This window comes from Manis pentadactyla, chromosome 10 (assembly GCF_030020395.1).
Source record: "Manis pentadactyla isolate mManPen7 chromosome 10, mManPen7.hap1, whole genome shotgun sequence".
Taxonomy (NCBI): domain Eukaryota; kingdom Metazoa; phylum Chordata; class Mammalia; order Pholidota; family Manidae; genus Manis; species Manis pentadactyla.
Window position 1 is genome coordinate 45,229,106 of NC_080028.1, and position 19,533 is coordinate 45,248,638.

Genomic DNA, 19,533 nt, shown 5'->3' on the forward strand with positions numbered 1-19,533 from the left:
CTTCCTCCTCCATTCTTTATATATTAGGGTATCATATTCTGTGTTCTTTAATTACCCTTTGATTGACTTTGGGGATAATTAGTTAAATTTTGCATTTGCTTAGTAATTAGCTGTTCTACTTTCTTTACTGTGGTTTTATTTCCTCTGGTGACAAGCTATTAAACCTTAGGAACATTTCCATCTATAGGAGTCCCTCCAAAATAGACTATAGAGATGGTTTGTGGGAGGTTAATTCTCTCAGCTTTTGCTTATCTGGAAATTGTTTAATCCCTCCTTCAAATTTAAATGATAATCTTGCTGGATAAAGTAACCTTGGTTCCAGGCCTTTCTGCTTCATTGCATTAAATACATCATGCCACTCCCTTCTGGCCTGTAAGGTTTCTGCTGAGAAGTCTGATGATAGCCTGATGGGCTTTCCTTTGTATGTGATCTTATTTCTCTCTCTGGCTGCTTTTAATTGTCTGTCCTTATCCTTGATCTTTGCCAATTTTATTATTATATGACTTGTTGTTGTCTTCCTTGTGACCATTGTGTTGGAAGATCTGTGCACCTACATGGCCTGAGAGACTATCTCCTTCCCCAGACTGGGTAAGTTTTCAGCAACTACCTCCTCAAAGACTCTTTCTATCCCTTTCTCTGTCTCTTCTCCTTCTGGCATCTCTATAATACAAATACTGTTCTGTTTGGTTTGGTCACACAGTTGTCTCAATATTCTTTCATTCTTAGAGATCCTTTATTCTCTCTGTGCCTCAGCTTCTCTGTATTCCTCTTCTCTAGTTTCTATTTCATTTATTGTCTCCTCCACCATATCCAGCCTTCTTTTAATACCATCCATCGTGGTCTTCAATGACTGGACCTTGAACTCCCTTTCAGGAAGAAACATGAGGTCCATGTAATTTAAAACTTTCTCTGGAGTTGTATTAATAATTTTACTCTGAACCAGGTTCCTTTGGCATTTCATATTTCTATATGGCACCCTCTCATGTCCAGAAGCTCTAATCTGGAGCTGCTCAGCACCTGAAGCAATGTCAGGGGTAACAGGGGAGCAGTATTGGTGCCTGGGGGGAGGAAAGAGCTGTTTCCTTCTTCCCGGTTGCTGTGCCTGCCTCCACTGCCTGAGCCAGTGGGCCGGGCACACAGGTATAAGCTTTTGTCCCAGAGCAGCCGGATATGCATCCCTGCTGTCCACAAGTGGCTCTAATCTCAGTCCCTCCAGGAATTCTGCCTGTATTCGCTTTCCAACCCCATAATCACACAAGTATCATGAAAGCACCATGAAACAGGTCTGTGCTCCCAAGCAGAACTCTGGAGCTAGGTATTCAGCAGTGCCAGGCCTTCCACTCCCTCCCTGTTCCTTTTCTTTTCCTCCCACCAGTGAGCTGGGGTTTAGGAAGGGCTCAGGTCCCACAGGGCTATGGCTCTGGTATGTTACCCCGTTCGCTGAGGTCTGCTCTTTTCTCCAGGTGTGTGCAGTCTGGCGCAGTCCTCTTTACTGTTGCTCTCTCAGGATTAGTTGCACCAACTATATTTTCTAATTGTATACAGTTTTAGGAGGAAGCCTCTGTCTCTCCTCTCATGCCACCATCTTTCATCCAATACTTATATTAATTTCTAATTTCATAAATTGTGTATCACAAAAGATACTTGATATGATTTCACTCTTCTTAAATTTAAGACTTGTAGCCTCATGCTAGATCTGTCCTGGAGAATTGGTTGTATATAACTGAGGGAGCTGTGTATTCTGCTGCTGTTGGGTGGAATGTTCTGTATATGTCTGGTAGCTCCATTTAGTCTATGGTGTTGTTCAGGTCCTCTGTGCCCTTACTGAATTTGTGATTGGTTACTTTATCACTGTTGAAATTTGGTTGTTGAGGTCTCCTACTATTTTTGTATTTCTATTTCTCCTTTCAGTTCTGTTAATATTTACTTTAGATATTTATGTGCTCTGATGTTGGGGGCATATATATTTATAATTTTTATATCTTCATTATTACTTTTTATTGAGATATAATTTATGCAGAACATTGTGTAAATTTAAGGTATAGAATATGTTACTTAAGTACATTATGCATTACATCCTTTAACAACATCTCCACATTTCCTCCACCACCATCTTCTGGTATCCATCATTCTACCTACTCCCAGTTCTTATGAGAAATGATTCTCATGGAAAATTTTTTAGATTGCAGCCATTAGTTATATCATACGGATCTGTCTTTCTCTGCCTTATTTCTTTTACTTAGCATAATGGCCTCAAACTGTTTCCATGTTGTCACAAATGGCAGAATTTCTTTCTTTTTTGGGGCTGAATGACATTCTATTGTATTTATTCATTATATCTTTTTTATTTATCTGGTGATGGCCAATTAGGTTGTTACCTATCTCAGTTATTGTGAATAGCTGCAATAAATATAGGAGTACGTGTATCTTTCCAGCATCCTGTTGTCATTTCCTTTTTATATTTATGCAAAGTGGATTGATGGATCACAAGTCAGTTTTATTTTTAACCTTTTGAGGACCATCCATACTCTTTTCCATAATGTCTGACCAGTTTACATTCCCTCTGATCATGTAGGAGGGTCCCTTTCCTTGGCTTCCTCTCCAATAGTCATTATCTCTTGTTTTCCTGACGACACCCATTCTAACAGGTGGGAGGTGGTATATCATTTTGGTTTTGATTTGCATTTCCCTGATGATTCATGATTTTGGTCACCCTTTCATATACCTGTGAGCCACGAGAACGTCTTCCTTGAAAAAATGTCTGTTTACTTCATCTGCCCATTTTAACATCAGGTTTGCTGTTGGTTTTATAGAGTTGTGTATGATTCTAAGATATTTTGGATATAAAATATGTTTTGCAGATATTTTCTTCTGTTTGGTATGCTGCCTTTTCACCTTGTTGTTGGTCTCCTTCTGTGAAAAACTTTCTAAGTTTGATGTCTTTCCACTTGTTTATTTCTGTCCAATTCCATTTTTCTGTATGTGGTCATCCAGTTTTCCCAAAACTAGTATTGAACAACTCGTCTCTCCCCACTGAGTGTTTTTGGCTTCCTTGTCCAGTAATACATATGGAAGTTCATTTCCAGACTCTCTAATTTGTTCCATTGGTTTATGCATCTATTTTTCTGCCAGGAAAATAGTGTTTTAATTACTGTAGTTTTACAGTATAGTTTGGAATCAGGAAGTGTGGTGTCTCTTTCATTGTTCTTTATTCTGATTATTGCTTTGTCTGTTTTTAGGAAACTATTAAAGATAATATTTAAATATTTAAATTTGCTACTAAACAAAAATAATTTCAAAATTAGAATAGTATGACTTTTTAATAAAGTATAAATTATGAAGACTAGATATGAAAAATATATGATACCTCTTCAAAAAACCAGTAAATTTTAATGATATGAAACATAATATTCTATGTAAGGAAATACTATAAACACAATTGGAGACCAACAAAAAATGGGGAAATATTTGCAACTGACATGGCAATTAGGTTGCTAATATATAAGAGGTAATAACAATTTTCAGCTCTAGGAAATATTTTAACTAGATAAATATTGTACAAAAATATATTATACATCAGATTTAGAATAACAAACAAAAATTTATAAAAATTGTAGAATCATAATAGACTCAAGGCAGTCATTTCTTAATAATAGCAAAAAGTCTTTTTAAAAAATCACAAATTTTCAGCTGTTAAGGATTGATTTCATTTTATGATGAAGGATATTGAAAAGATATAGCACAGTTTCAAATTGATGACACAATTTTATAACTACCTAGTTAAAAAGAAGTTTAAGTTTTTAATGATCCAATAATTTGAAAAACAACATATAAGTGATGTTTCATATTTTGGAATATACCTATTGGTAAGAATGTACTTACATGGGAAATTTATAGAAGGTTATAATAGAAACATTAAGGGTGGTTATTACTTTTAATTTTAACTTCACAATTTTATCTTAAATTTTTCAATAATAAATAGCAATTACTTAAGGTAAAAGTATGTTACCAAAGAAGAAAAAGGGTAATTGTACACTGTTAAAGAGATTAGCAGATAAAGATGTTATTGAATAAAAGAATGAAAAGGTAGGCTTGCTGTTTTTCATTTGACATTTATTTTGTGTAAAGTCCTGTGTTGAATATCACTGTGGAATCTTCAATTCTCTGAGGACACTGTCCCCAGGGCAGCCTGTTTCAGGAGCTTTGCCAAAAGATTACACAAAAGATTGTAAATAAGTTTGGAGCTTAATTCACCTGTGACTTGTGTTTATATACTTGGTTTCATATCTGGCACATAAAATCAACTCAATATAAGGCAATCCATGGTCTAGGGGAATATCAGAAGTCCTTCTGGTTAGAGAGACATGATGTTTGGATGTTCCTTGACACAATGAGTATTTTTTGCAATAACAAGATTTGTGTTTTTTTATGTGCCAAACATGAAACCAAGTGAATAAATACAAGTCGCTGGTGAATTAGGCTCCAAAGTTGTTTGTCAATCATTTGTGTAATCTTTTGGCAAATATCCTAAAATAAGGAGCTGCAGGGACAGTGTCCTCAGAGAATAAAGATTTCACATTGATCTTCAGCACAGGACTTAACAAAAAATAAAAGACAAATGAAAAAGTGCAAGCCTAACTTTTCCTCCTTTTATTCTGTAACTGCTAATAGCTGTTAAAATTTTTCCTTTTATCCTTTTGTAACATATTTCTACTTTAAGTAATTGCTATTTACTATTAAAAATTCTAGATAACAAAAATAGAATAATTAAACTTAAAAGTAATAAGCACTCATTATACCCTCTATCAATGTCCTATGCAAATATATTTATATTAATTTGTTTATTCACAAATATGAAACTTCCTTTATGTGTTGTTTTTCAAATTACTATGATAATTAAAAACTTAAATTTTTTTTATCTCAGTATTTATAAATTTGCATCATGATTTGGAGAATATGTCATATTTTTATTTGGTGCATTCTATCATATTTTGAAATCAATCCTAACCAAATACGTTTTGTAATTCTTTTAAAAACCTTTAACTAGTATAAAAAAGGACTAAGTCAAGCTTATTTTATGATTCTAAAATTTTACTTTTATTATGAATTAATGTTTCACTCTAATCTAACTTCAGTTATGATGGAAATTACATTTTTGTACAAACATCTTTTTCTTGTTACAATATTTCTTAGAACTGAACAATGTTGTTATTACTTCTTATAAATATTAACAACTTAATTTGTTATGTGTTTGCAAATATTTCACCACTCTTTGGTAGGTCTTTAATTATGTTTATGCTGTTTTGTTTTTAAATAGAATATCAAGTTACATTTCAGAATGCAATTAATATTTCCTGCATAAATCTCATATATTTTTCACATACTTCATACATTATACTTTAAAATGAGTCACGCTATTCTATTTTTGAGATTACTTTTTTTTTGTGGCAGATAATTATTTTTTATTGAAGGGTAGTTGACACACAGTATTACATTAGTTTCAGGAATACAACACAGTGATTCAACATTTATATACATGATAATTCTAGGTACCAGCTATCACCATACCAAGCTGTTACAATATTCTGACTATATTCCTTATGCTATACATTACATCCCGGTTACTTATTTATTTTACAATTGGAAGTGTGCACTTTTTTTGTGTGTGTGAGGGCATCTCTAATATTTATTGATCAAATGGTTGTTAACAAAAATAAAATTTTGTATAGGGGAGTCAATGCTCAATGCACAATCATTAATCCACCCCAAGCCTAATTTTCATCAGTCTCCAATCTTCTGAAGCATAACGAACAAGTTATTAGATGGAGAACAAATTCTTACATAGTTAATAAGTTACATGGTGAACAGTACAAGGGCATTCATAACAGTAACTTTCGGTTTTGCTCATGCATTATGAACTATAAAGAGTCAGTTCAACTATGAATACTCATTTTATTTTTTTACTTGATTTATATGTGGGTACCACATTTCTCTCTTTATTATTATTATTTTTAATAAAATGCTGAAGTGGTAGGTAGATACAAGATAAAGGTAGAAAACATAATCTAGTGTTGTAAGAGAGCAAATGTAGATGATCATGTGTGTGCCTGTAGACTATGTGTTAATCCAAGCTAGACAAGGGCAATAAAACATCCATGGATGCAGAAGATTTCTCTCAGAACGGGGGGGGTGAGATTCTAAGCCTCACCTCTGTTGATCCCCAATTTCTCACCTGATGACCCCCCTGCGACTGGGCCTGTCTTAGATTGTTCCTCCCTTGAGGAATCTTACCCGTCTCTAGCTAACCAGTCGTCTTCCGGGGCCATACAGGGAAATGTAAAGTTGGTAAGTGAGAGAGAGAAGCCTTATTGTTTGAAATGGTTAGCTTTTTACTTCTTTGCATATTTATGCCCTGTGGCTTCTATGCCCAGCATTTGTCTTGAGGTATCTTTACCACTTGGAAGAATTATGATACTTGGTAAATTTGATATGAGGCACGAATTCTATTTAAGGGTTGTAATTAGGTAGGAAGAAGAAAAGCTATAGAAGAAGCAGGCGGAAAAAAACATGGAAAGATTGATTATTTTTTTGGACATATATTCTTGTAGAGTAACTTGTGTAGGTTTTAAACTACTAATTAAATTGAGCACACATATTAACATAATAGGAGTATAGTTACATAACCAAAGCATACCTGCAATTTCCAGCCATCTCCAGTGAAACCAAGAAAACCAGGTATGCACCCTAGGCATTTGTGAAAACTTATCTATGATATGGTGGATATTGTCCAACTGAACTTGAACAGTCTGAGAGAAATCAGACAAATAAAAATAACCCATTCCTGGGGTCACACCCCATATGTTCTTTTAACAGTAAATAGTCTGTAGTTGTAAGATTTTGGAGCACTACAATGTGAACTTCTCCTAATTCTTGGTTGAGTTCCAACAGTATAGATCCAGTCAAATTTGTTGTTTTACTGTATGCACAGGCCAGCTTAGATATTTCCTTCTTCAATCAGATGGCAAGTCCAGGATCTGGTTGGATGAGTGCATCTACACCTGTAGCAGTGCGTGGATCTTTGCTGGGGTTTTTTGATGATTATCTTCTGGCATGAGTCTTCCAGAGAGTGCTGATGTTAGAAGTTCTTTTTGCTATCGTATCTTAGTTCATTTTCTGGTTAACCAAATTTGACTTTGATCCTCTGTATAAACACAAACAGACAATTTGCCCACACATTGATATGCCCTTTATACCATTATCTAAAACTCATTGGAGGTCAACACACAGGAAATACCTTTTTTTTTTTTTAACAGAAAAGAATATTATCAGAAAAATGTACCTACAGAGCCGATCATCTGACACCCTTTAAGTGATCAAAATTAAGGATATTTAAAGCATGCTTTAGTCGTTGATTTACAGTTAGTTTTATCCTATCAGGGAGTAATCCTCCTGTTCTTTCTTTCTTTTTTTTATCACTAATCTACACTTACATGACTAATATTATGTTTACTAGGCTCTCCCCTATACCAGGACCCCCTTTAAAACCCTTTACAGTCACTGTCCATCAGCTTAGCAAACTGTTGTAGACTCACTACTTGTCTTCTGTGTTGTACAGCCCTCCCCTTTCTCCCACCCCACCATGCATGCTAATCTTAATACTCCCCTTCTTCTTCCCCCACGATCACTCCCTACATACCCATCCTCCCCAGTCCCTTTCCCTTTGGTACCTGTTAGTCCATTCTTGAGTTCTGTGATTCTGCTGCTGTTTTGTTCCTTCAGTTTTTCCTTTGTTCTTATACTCCACAGATGAGTAAAATCATTTGGTATTTCTCTTTCTCTGCTTGGCTTGTTTCACTGAGTATAATACCCTCCCGCTTCATCCATGTTGCTGCAAATGGTAGGATTTGCCCTTTTCTTATGGCTGAGTAGTATTCCATTGTGTATATGTACCACTTCTTTATCCAGTCATCTATCGATCGACATTTAGGTTGCTTCCAAATCTTGGCCATTATAAATAGTGGTGCTATAAACATAGCGGTGCATTGGTCTTTCTCAAACTTGACTGCTGCATTCTTAGGGTAAATTCCTAGGAGTGCAATTCCTGGGTCAAATGGTAAATCTGTTTTGAGTATTTCAATGTACCTCCATACAACTTTCGACAATGGTTTTACTAATTTACATTCAAACCAGCAGTGTAGGAGGGTTCCCCTTTCTCCACAGCCTAGCCAACATTTCTTGTCTTTTCGATGGCAGCAATCCTTGATGGTGTGAGGTGATACGTCACTGTAGTTTTAATTTGCATTTCTCTGATAATTAGCGATGTGGAGCATCTTTTCATGTGTCTGTTGGCCATCTGTATTTCTTTTTTGGAGAACTGTCTGTTCAGTTCCTCTGCCCATTTTTAATTGGGTTATTTGCTTTTTGTTTGTTGACGCATGTGAGCTCTTTATATATTCTGGATGTCAAGCCTTTATCGGATGTGTCATTTTCAAATATATTCTCCCATGCTGTAGGGTTCCTTTTTGTTCTATTGATGGTGTCCTTTGCTGTACAGAAGGTTTTCATCTTGTTATAGTCCCATTTGTTCATTTTTGCATTTGTTTCCCTTGCCCGGGGAGATATGTTCAAGAAGAGGTCACTCATGTTTATGTCTAAGAGGTTTATGCCTATGTTTTTTTCCAGGAGTTTAATGGTTTCATGACTTACATTCAGGTCTTTGATCCATTTTCAGTTTACTTTTGCATATGGGGTTAGACAATGGTCCAGTTTCATTCTCCTACATGTAGCTGTCCAGTTTTGCCAGCACCATCTGTTGAAGAGTCTGTCATTTCGCCATTGTATGTCCATGGCTCCTTTATCAAATATTAATTGACCATATATTTCTGGGTTAATGTCTGGATTCTCTAGTCTGTTCCATTGGTCTGTTGCTCTGTTCTTGTGCCAGTACCAAATTGTCTTGATTACTATGGCTTTATAGTAGAGCTTCAAGTGGGGGTGTGAGATCCCCTCCTACTTTATTCTTATTTCTTAGGATTGCTTTGGCTATTCGGGGTCTTTGGTTGTTCCATATAAATTTTTTAATTATTTGTTCCAGTTCATTGAAGAATGTTGCTGGTAGTTTCATGGGGATTGCATCAAATCTGTATATTGCTTGGGGAAGGATGGCCATTTTGATGATATTAATTCTTCCTAGCCACGAGCATGGGATGAGTTTCCATCTGTTAGTGTCCCATTTAATTTCTCTTAAAAGTGACTTGTAGTTTTCAGAGTATAAGTCTTTCACTTCTTCGGTTAGGTTTATTCCTAGGTATTTTATTGTTTTTGATGCAATTGTGAATGGAGTTGTTTTCCTGATTTCTCTTTCCGTTGGTTCATTGTTAGTGTATAAGAAAGCCACAGATTTCTGTGTGTTGATTTTGTATCCTGCAACTTTGCTGTATTCCGATATCAGTTCTAGTAGTTTTAGGGTGGAGTCTTTAGGGTTTTTTATGTACAGTATCATGTCATCTGCAAATAGTGACAGTTTAACTGCTTCTTTACCAGTATGGATTCTTTGTACTTTTTTTGTCTCATTGCTGTGGCTAGGACCTCCAGTACTATGTTAAATAACAGTGGGGATGGTGGGCATCCCTGTCTAGTTTCCAATCTCAGAGTAAAAGCCTTCAACTTCTCACTGTTCTGTATAATGTTGGCTGTGGGTTTATCATATATGGCCTTTATTATGGTGAGGTACTTGCCCTCTATTCCCATTTTGCTAAGAGTTTTTATCATGAATGGATTTTGAACTTTGTCAAATGCTTTTTCATCATTTATGGAGATGATCATGTGTTTTTTGTTTTTTTTTTGTTGATGTGGTGGATGATGTTAATGAACTTTCTAATATTGTACCATCCTTGCATCGCTGGGATGAATCCCACTTGGTCATGGTGAACGAAACTGTTGATGTATTTTTGAATTCGGTTTGCTAATATTTTGTTGAGTATTTTTGCATCTACGTTCATCAGGGATATTGGTCTGTAGTTTTCTTTTTTGGTGGGGTCTTTGCCTGGTTTTGTTATTAGGATGATGTTAGATTCATAGAATGAGTTTGGGAGTATCCCCTCCTCTACTATTTTTTGGAAAACTTTTAGGAGAATGGGTATTATGTCTTCCCTGTATGTCTGATAAAATTCCGAGGTAAATCCATCTGGCCCAGGGGTTTTGTTCTTTGGTAGTTTTTTGATTACCGCTTCAATTACGTTGCTGGTAAATGGTCTGTTTAGATTTTCTGTTTCTTTTTGGGTCAATCGTGGAAGGTTGTATTTTTCTAGGAAGTTGTCCATTTCTCCTAGGTTTCCCATCTTGTTAGCATATAGGTTTTCATAGTACTCTCTGATAATTCTTTGTATTTCTGTGAGGTCCGTCTTGATTTTTCCTTTCTCGTTTCTGATAATGTTGATTTGTGTTGACTCTCTTTTCCTATTTATATGTATGTCTATAGGCTTATCTATTTTTTTTATTTTCTCGAAAAAACAGCTCTTGGTTTCATTAATTTTTGCTATTGTTTTATTCTTCTCAATTTTATTTATTTCTTCTCTGATCTTTATTATGTCCCTCCTTATGCTGACCTTAGGCCTCTTTTGTTCTTCTTTTTCCAAGTTCAATAATTTTGACATTAGACCATTCATTTGGGATTGATCTTCCTTCTTTAAATATGCCTGCATTGCTATATACTTTTCTCTTAAGACTGCTTTTGCTGTGTCCCACAGTAGTTGGGGCTTTGTGTTGTTTTTGTCATTTGTTTCCATGTATTGCTGGATCTCCATTTTGATTTGGTCATTTATCCATTCATTATTTAGGAGCGTGTTGTTGAGCCTCCATGTGTTTCTGAACCTCTTTACTTTCTTTGTACAGTTTATTTCTAGTTTTATGCCTTGTGGTCTGAAAATTTGATTGGTAGGATTCAATCTTTTGGAATTTTCTGAGGCTCTTTTTGTGCCCTACTATGTGGTCTATTCTGGAGAATGTTCCATGTGCACTTGAGAAGAATGTATATCCTGTTGCTTTTGGATGTAGAGTTCTATAGATGTGTATTAGGTCCATCTGTTCTACTGTGTTGTTCAGGGCTTCCGTGTCTTTACTTATTTTCTGCCTGGTGGATCTATCTTTTGGGGTGATTGGTGTGTTGAAGTCTCCTAGAATGAACGCATTGCAGTCTATTTCCCCCTTTAGTTCTGTTAGTATTTGTTTCACATATGCTGGTGGTCCTGTGTTGGGTGCATATACATTTACAATGGTTATATCCTCTTGTTGGACTGAGCCCTTTATCATTATGTAGTGTCCTTCTTTATCTCTTGTTACTTTCTTTGTTTTGAAGTCTATTTTGTCTGATATTAGTATGCAACCCCTGCTTTCTTCTCACGATTGTTTGCCTGAAATACGTTTTTCCATCCCTTGACTTTTAGTCTGTACATGTCTTTGGGTTTGAGGTGAGTTTCTTGTAAGCAGCATATAGATGGGTCTTGCTTTTTTATCCATTCTATTACTCTGTGTCTTTTGATTGGTGCATTCAGCCCATTAACATTTAGGGTGACTATTGAAAGATATGTACTTATTGCCATTGCAGGCTTTAAATTCGTGGTCACCAAAGGTTCAAGGTTAGCCTCTTTAGTATCTTACTGCCTAACTTAGCTCTCTTATTGAGCTGTTATATACACTGTCTGAAGATTCTTTTCTTCTCTCCCTTCTTATTCCTCCTCCTCGATTCTTCATCTGTTGGGTGTTTTGTGCTGTGCTCTTTCTAGGAGTGCTCCCATCTAGAGCTGGCCCTGTAAGATGTTCTGTAGAGGTGGTTTGTGGGAAGCAATTTCCCTCAGCTTTTGTTTGTCTGGAAATTGTTTAATCCCACCATCATATTTGAATGATAGTCGTGCTGGATACAGTATCCTTGGTTCAAGTCCCTTCTGTTTCATTATATTAAATATATCATGCCATTCTCTTCTGGCCTGTAGGGTTTCTGTCGAGAAGTCTGATGTTAGCCTGATGGGTTTCCCTTTATAGTTGACCTTTTTCTCTCTAGCTGCCTTTCAAACTCTTTCCTTGTCCTTGATCTTTGACATTTTAATTATTATGTGTCTTGGTGTTGTCCTCCTTGGATCCTTTCTGTTGGGGGTTCTTTGTATTTCCGTGGTCTGTTCGATTATTTCCTCCCCCAGTTTGGTGAAGTTTTCAGCAATTATTTCTTCTAAGATACTTTCCATCTCTTTTCCTCTCTCTTCTTCTTCTGGAACCCCTATAATATGGATATTGTTCCTTTTGGATTGGTCACATAGTTCTCTTAATATTGTTTCATTCCTGTAGATCCTTTTATCTCTCTCTATGTCAGTTTCTATGCATTCCTGTTCTCTGGTTTCAATTCCATCAATGGCCTCTTGCATCCTATCCACTCTGCTTATAAACCCTTCCAGAGTTTGTTTCATTTCTGTGATCTCCTTTCTGGCATCTGTGATCTCCCTCTGGACTTCATCCCATTTCTCTTGCATATTTCTCTACATCTCTGTCAGCATGTTTATGATTTTTATTTTGAATTCTTTGTCAGGAAGACTGGTTAGGTCTGTCTCCTCTGGTGTCTCTGTGATCTTTGTCTGCTGGTCGTTTTGCCTTTTCATGGTGATAGGAATAGTTTGCAGAGCTTGGACGAGTGACAGCTGGAAGAACTTCCTTTTTTTTTGGTTTGTGACACTCTTCTCCTGGGATAACAGCGACCTCTAGTGGCTTTGTGCTGGGCAGCTGCGCGCAGACAGGGTTTCTGCTTCCTTCCCTGCTGCCCTGGAGTTTATCTCTGCTGTCGCTGTGAGCGTGGCCTGGTTCGGGCCACTGCTCCAAAGTGGTGGAGTCGCATTGGAGTGGGAGCGGCCTGGAGGCTATTTATCTCCGTAAGGGGCCTCCCTGCTCCCTGCAGCCTAGGGGTTAGGGTGCCCAGAGATCCCAGGATTCCCTACCTCTGGATTAAGTGTCCCGCCCTGCCCCTTTAAGACTTCCAAAAAGCAACCGTCAAAACAAAACGACCACAAAAAATAATAATAATAATTTTAAATTTAAAAAAAATTTTTTTTAATTAAATAGAAAAAAAAAAAAAGGTGGCTGCTCGTTTTTCTTTATTCTCCGACGCCAGCCTCAGGCATCTGCTCACCGGTCTTGCTGCCCTGTTTCCCTAGTATTTGGGTCCCTATCCCTTTAAGACTTCTAAAAAGCGCTCGCCAAAACAAACTGCAAAAAAAAAAAAAAGAAATGGTCGCTCGCTTTTCTGGTGTCCTCCGGCGCCAGACTACCAGTGCCCGCTCACTGTTCTTGCTGCCCTGTTTCCCTAGTATTGGGGGCCCTATCCCTTTAAGACTTCCAAAAACCGCTCGCCAAAACAAAACAGCAAAAAAATAAAAAAAATTGGTCGCTCACTTTTCTTATGTCCTCCGGCGCCCGGCCTTTTGTGCCCGCTCACTGTTCTTGTTTCCCTGTTTTCCTAGTATCCAGTTCCCTGCACTCTGGCCCAGATGGCTTTGGCTGGCTGTTCAGCAGTCCTGGGCTCCGTCTCCCTCCCGCTCTACCTATTATTCTCCCGCCGGGAGTTGGGGGGATGGGCGCTCGGCTCCCGCAGGGCCGGGGCTTGTATCTTACCCCCTTCGCGAGGCGCTGGGTTCTCTCAGGTGCGGATGTGGTCTGGATATTGTCCTGTGTCCTCTGGCCTTTATTCTAGGAAGTGTTGTCTTTGTTATATTTTCATAGATATATGTGGTTTGGGGAGGAGATTTCCGCTGCTCTACTCACGCTACCATCTTCCGCCCTCTCTCGACATGATGATGATTAAGCTTTTTCCACAGAAGGTACTCTTCTGTAATTTTCTTTTTTGGTGGGTTCTTTGCCTGGTTTTGGTATTAGGTTGATGTTGGCTTCATAGAATGAGTTTGGGAGTATTCCCTCCTTTTCTATTTTTTGGAAAACTTTAAGGAGAATGGGTATTATGTCTTCTCTGTGTGTCTGATAAAATTCCGAGGTAAATCCGTCCGGCCCGGGTGTTTTGTTCTTGGGTAGTTTTTTGATTACCGTTTCAATTTCTTTGCTCGTAATTGGTTTTTTTAGCTTTTGTGTTTCTTCCTTGGTCTGTCTTGGAAGGTTGTATTTTTCTAGGAAGTTGTCCATTTCTTCTAGGTCTTCCAGCTTGTTGGCATATAGGTTTTCATAGTAGTCTTTAGTAATTCTTGGTATTTCTGTGGAGTCTTTCGTGATTTTTCCATTCTCATTTCTGATTCTGTTGATTTGTGTTGATTCTCTTTTTCACTTAATAAGTTTGGCTAGAGGCTTATTTATTTTGTTTATTTTCTCAAAGAGAGTTTTGCATCTGAAGCACTGGATAAACCATTGTCTGAAGCCAGGACAAGTTTATTGTTTTGTTAGGGCCGATTACTGCCCAGTGAACTTGAACAAAGCTTTTTTTCACTATCCCTTCTGTCATGTCTGCACATTTTCACTCTTGCACTCATGCTGTTCCTTGTGTCAAATGAGGGAGCAGAGGTGTGCTCCTGCTGCCTCGACTGGAACAGGTGTCTCTGCTGTCCCTATACTCAGTCCACTCACTCCTCCTCTGCTGAGGTTTCTCACGCTGACTGGCCAAGTCACATCACATCTCTGTCACCCCACTGTTGGCACAGTGATTGAAAATTTTCCCTGGCAGGGGGAGTATGCTGAGAAGGAAGGACTTATGCCTCTATAATCAGAGTAAATTTTTGAAGAACATCCTGATGGGGTGTAGCAGGGACTGGTAATTTCCTGTCTGGTGTGTTTCTTCCCTGATCCATAGCTACTGAACTACAATTTTATTCAGGGTGCACAGTGCCCAGATAAAGTACTGTACCCAGTCACCCTTATAGCTGGCATGGTTGTGTGACTAAATTTTTGGCTAATGATGCATGTTACAGTGATTTTAATCAATTATTGCTACAGAGTCAAAAATTTCCCTGTAAATACTGGTTTAGCTGCTATTTGTCTTCTAATAATGGTGTTTCTAGGAAAATTTGTTATTGATTTCTAATTTAATTCCATTTGGCCAGGTAACATACTTCATATTAGGATCACTTAAAAAAACAAACTGATCATTCTTAGCTATATTTTGTTTAATTTTATCAACTGTGTCATTTTTGTGTCTCTGTATTTGTCTCCTCATTAAAGATTGTATTTTCCTCCTGCTTCTCATATGTGGTGAATTTTCATTATGTCAGGCACTATGAATTTACCTTCTTTAAGGTCAGATGTATTTCTATCCCTGTAAAGTTTCTTTAGGCTTCTTCTGGTGTCATTTACATCACTTGGAGACAAGTTTGTCCTTTTGGTTTCTGTGTTAGTTTGTGTTACACTGGACCAGAGCAGTGTTTAGCCTAGATTTCTGTCCTCAAAGCTGAGACACATCTTTATGAATTATACCTAGTAAATTATGAGATTTTAAATTCTGTTTGGTGTGAATAGGAACCATTTCCATTCTTTTGTGTGTTCAGAATTGCAATCTTTGCTGGTGAATCTTACTGTAGGTAATTTCCCTACATGTGTATGCTCAGCTGAATGCTCATGGTGGGGTGCCTGTAGGTCACCAGACGTCTCCCTATGTGCCTCTCCCACCTCTCGGTGCTCGTTCCTGTGAACTTCAGCCTCCCTAGACTGTCACCTACGCTTCCTTCACGCTGGCAGACTGATGGGATCTCTATGAGCCCCTGCCTGTACTGTCTCCAGGAAGCAAACTGAGGTAATCCTCTCTCAGGTATCACTGTCGTTCACTGCTTGATATCAGTTATTTGGAAAATGTTAGTTTCGTATATTTTGCTTGAATTTTTACTGTTTTAAGTTAAGGGGCCGCATATGTTCCCTGTGACTCCATTTCAGGTTGAGCCTATCTTCCTAGGCTCTTTTCCTCATATTAAAATCTTTTCTAAAGTTCTATATTTTTTAATATCTAGAATGACTGTTAATATTCACTTGCTGCTGTATTGATTATTCTATATATTCAAATAAAATTTCTTTTTTTGTTATGATTAATTTTTGTCTTCCCCTGAAAGTCATTTGTTCAGCAGCATGTATGCTTGGTTCCTCACCTTATGAAATGAGTAGCACTCTCTGCTACCTGATAGAATTGATTATTATTTGGGGTGGGTGTTGGTGGGAGGAATAGCAGGGAAGGCCTTGAGGAGATGAGATGCCATCTGAGATCCTGCAGTCTGGCTTAGACATGAGTCCAGCACATAGTAAGTGTTAATTTGCAGAAATATCCATCATGGTTTGCAGCCCTCATGTCAGGAGATAGGTTTATTGGACCTTGAAAGTGTGCTGCCCTTGTGGTTTGTTTTTACCAAGTGGCCAAACTTTTATGGAACATTTTAGCAGAAAGTGAGGAAAATAAGAAGTGTAGATTTTGTTGGTTATTTATGATTTTCTGGTGACCTTGGAGAAAGAAACATGATTATCTCAGGCTTTTAAATTCCTATCTCAAGGAATGAAAGACGTCAGAAAACAATGACTTCCTTAAAAGAAGTCAGTGTCTCCTGCACCTCCTACAGGACTTCTTGAAAGCAACCCAAGTTTAGTTTGTTGAATAGATTAATTTCAATGCAAATTGAATTTACAACCTCTAGAGTTTGCTAGAGGACACAATGAGTGTGTAGATTCCATTGAAGTTCCAGAGAAGCACACACTTATATCCTGTCTCAAGGGTTTGATCTCTTCTTGCCTGAAGAACCTACAATCACCTACTTGGAGGCAGTTTTCTTGCAGGAGAATGCTGAACTAATTGAAGACCCACCCCCACATTATCTCCTTGCTTTGAGTCCAGTAACCAGACTCATCAGGGCATCAGGTACACAGTATGAGCTGGAAAGAGGTTCCATAGACACCAAAAGGATTTTAAAACAGCTAATTTATACCAACAGAAACCTGAGGAATATCTATGGGAATGAGTCATAAGAGTTTTGGAATCAGGGTAAGATGAGAAGTAACACTGAACTGGGATAAATTTACTGATGTGAAAAAATATTATTCATGTTTAAGAAAAGAGGGAAATCCTGTTATTTTTGAAAATATGGATGGACATTGAGGGTACTATCATAATTGACAGAAGTCAGATAAAAAGATAAATAGTATGTGATATCACTTGTATGTGGAATCTAAAAATGTCAAACACATAGGAACAGAGAACAGATTGGTGTTTGGCAGAATCAGGAGGTGGGGTGGGGGAAATGGGTAAAGGTTGTCAAAAGATGTAAATGTTCAGTTATAAGATAAATAACATCCAGAGATGTAATGTTCACATGTTGACTATAGTTATGAACACTCTATTGTTTAATTGAAACTGCTAATAAAGTAGATCTTAAAAAATTTATCATTACAAAAAAATTGTAACTATGTGAGGTGATGGATATTAATTAAACAATGTGGTAATCATTTCCCAATATACATGTATATTAAATAATTATATTCTACACTTTAGACTTATACAATATGTCAATTATATTTCAATAAAACTGGAAAAAAGTAAAGGACTGTCATACCAAAAATACAAAAATGAGAACACTATGAAAAATTCCACTTTAATAGCAATTAGTGTAATTCAATACTTTCTCCTTAGTCTGTAGATGGTGGTTTGCATAACAAAACATTATAAATTACACGTGCATTCTTCTCAAGACAGTTGATGCTTGACCAGGAAGGAAAACTGAGACAAATATTTTCTGCCCCAGACAATCTATTAATTTAAAGAAATGAGTGGACTAAAATACAGCCTAAATTTTTACTGTCTTTTCGTATTTTAGACATAGTGATGAGGTGTTGTTCGGACTTTATGAAAGTGTATATTCATGCTCAATTAGGAAAGGGAACCACTATAAAAGAAGTTTTATTTGAATTAAGACTATAGTGCTTACTTAAGTCTGTGATTCTAAGAGAAATAGAAAATAAATTTTGATGGTTAAGCAGACTGTAATTTCAGTATTGTAGTGTCATCTTGAATTGTTGAAGACCCATGGAGATGAACTACTATTGGATGAAATATTTATATGTATCTGTTTTTAACTTTTAAAGAATTCTTAGTATCCTAATTCTTTGAAAGAAATGCCATCTTTTTTATTGAGTCCTTGAAGGCTTGTTTGACTTGCTTGATCTGCAGAGTATAAATGAAAGGGTTCATCAGAGGGATGACTGACATGTTGAGCGATGACACCACCTTATTCATGGCCACGCCTTCCTTTGCTGGTTTGATGTAGATGAAGATACAACTTCCATAGGTGATGGAAACTACAATCATGTGGGAAGAACAGGTGGAGAAAGCTTTTTTTCTTTGCTGAGCTGAAGGGAGTCTTAAAATAGTCTTGATGATGTATGTGTAAGACACAATTACACAGACTAATGTAAAAATGAGGGTAAGCACAGCCATAAATAGGGCAAGCTCCTCTATAAATTGAGTGTCTGAGCATATAATCTTCAGAAGAGGAGATGCATCACAGGCAAAATGGTCAATGAGATAGGGGTTACAGAAATCCAGCTGAACTCCTAGGCTAAGCGGAGGGAGTATGACAATTAACCCAATCAGCCAACACAAAAGGACAAGAATGGTGCAAACCCTGTCACTCATGATGGTGGTGTAGTGCAGGGGCTTGCAGATGGCCACGTAGCGGTCATAGGACATGGCAGTTAGAAGAAAAAATTCTGCTGCCCCAGTGAGGATGACTAAAAATAATTGGACAGCACAAGCGTTAAAGGTAACCCTTCTGTCCCCAGTTGTCAGGCTATACAGGAATCGAGGAAGACAGACAGTTGTAAATATTACTTCCAAGATGGAGAAATTCTGAAGGAAAAAGTACATGGGTGTTTTAAGGTGAGAGTCCAGCAGAGTGAGGAGCACAATGATGAGATTTCCAGCAACAGTGAAAATGTAGGTGAGAAACAGAAATACTGAAAGAAAAACCTGTAGTAGTGGGTCAACTGTTAATCCAAGTAGGATGAATGTTATTGAAAAATGATTTTTCATCACCGTCTTCAGATATGTAATGAGTCTCTATTAATAAATCATAAACTCTGAATCTGAGGTATAGAGTGTAAAAATAATATTAAATAACCTGCATAGAGGAAAGGAGCCAAGCAAGTCAGGAGAAGCACATTTTTTGCCTTTACTGCATCATCCATGATCTGATGCAGGAGTGACTGCATTGTGTTGCATTTCCCTGGGCTCTGCTTTACCTTGGTCTTCACAGTTTGTTTCATACAAAATATTCATCTGATGTTCATTTTTACTAGTTACAGGGAAAATTTTGAAATATATAGAAAATGCCACAAGCATATCACTGTCCCCTGTGATTAGGGCAGCTGTCATGGTATCTTGACTCCTCAGTGTAGAGTAGGAGATCCATTAATGTTAATAAGTAGGAAAATATGTGTATAAAATTTTTATTTCCTTATCTGTCAGAACAGCGTATCAGCAAATCATTCTCACACCCTGCAGCAATATAATACCACCAGGACTTA

At 37.2% G+C, this 19,533-nt stretch overlaps 1 protein-coding gene across 1 annotated transcript; it reads right to left on the reverse strand.

The window, feature by feature from the left end:
- Nucleotides 1-18,106: 18,106 nt before the first annotated feature.
- Nucleotides 18,107-19,048, reverse strand: LOC118931232 (olfactory receptor 6C2-like). Its single transcript, XM_057508299.1, has one exon. The coding sequence runs from the start codon at nt 19,037-19,039 to the stop codon at nt 18,107-18,109; it is 933 nt and encodes a 310-aa protein (XP_057364282.1). The 5' UTR covers nt 19,040-19,048.
- Between the last annotated feature and the right edge of the window lie 485 nt (nt 19,049-19,533).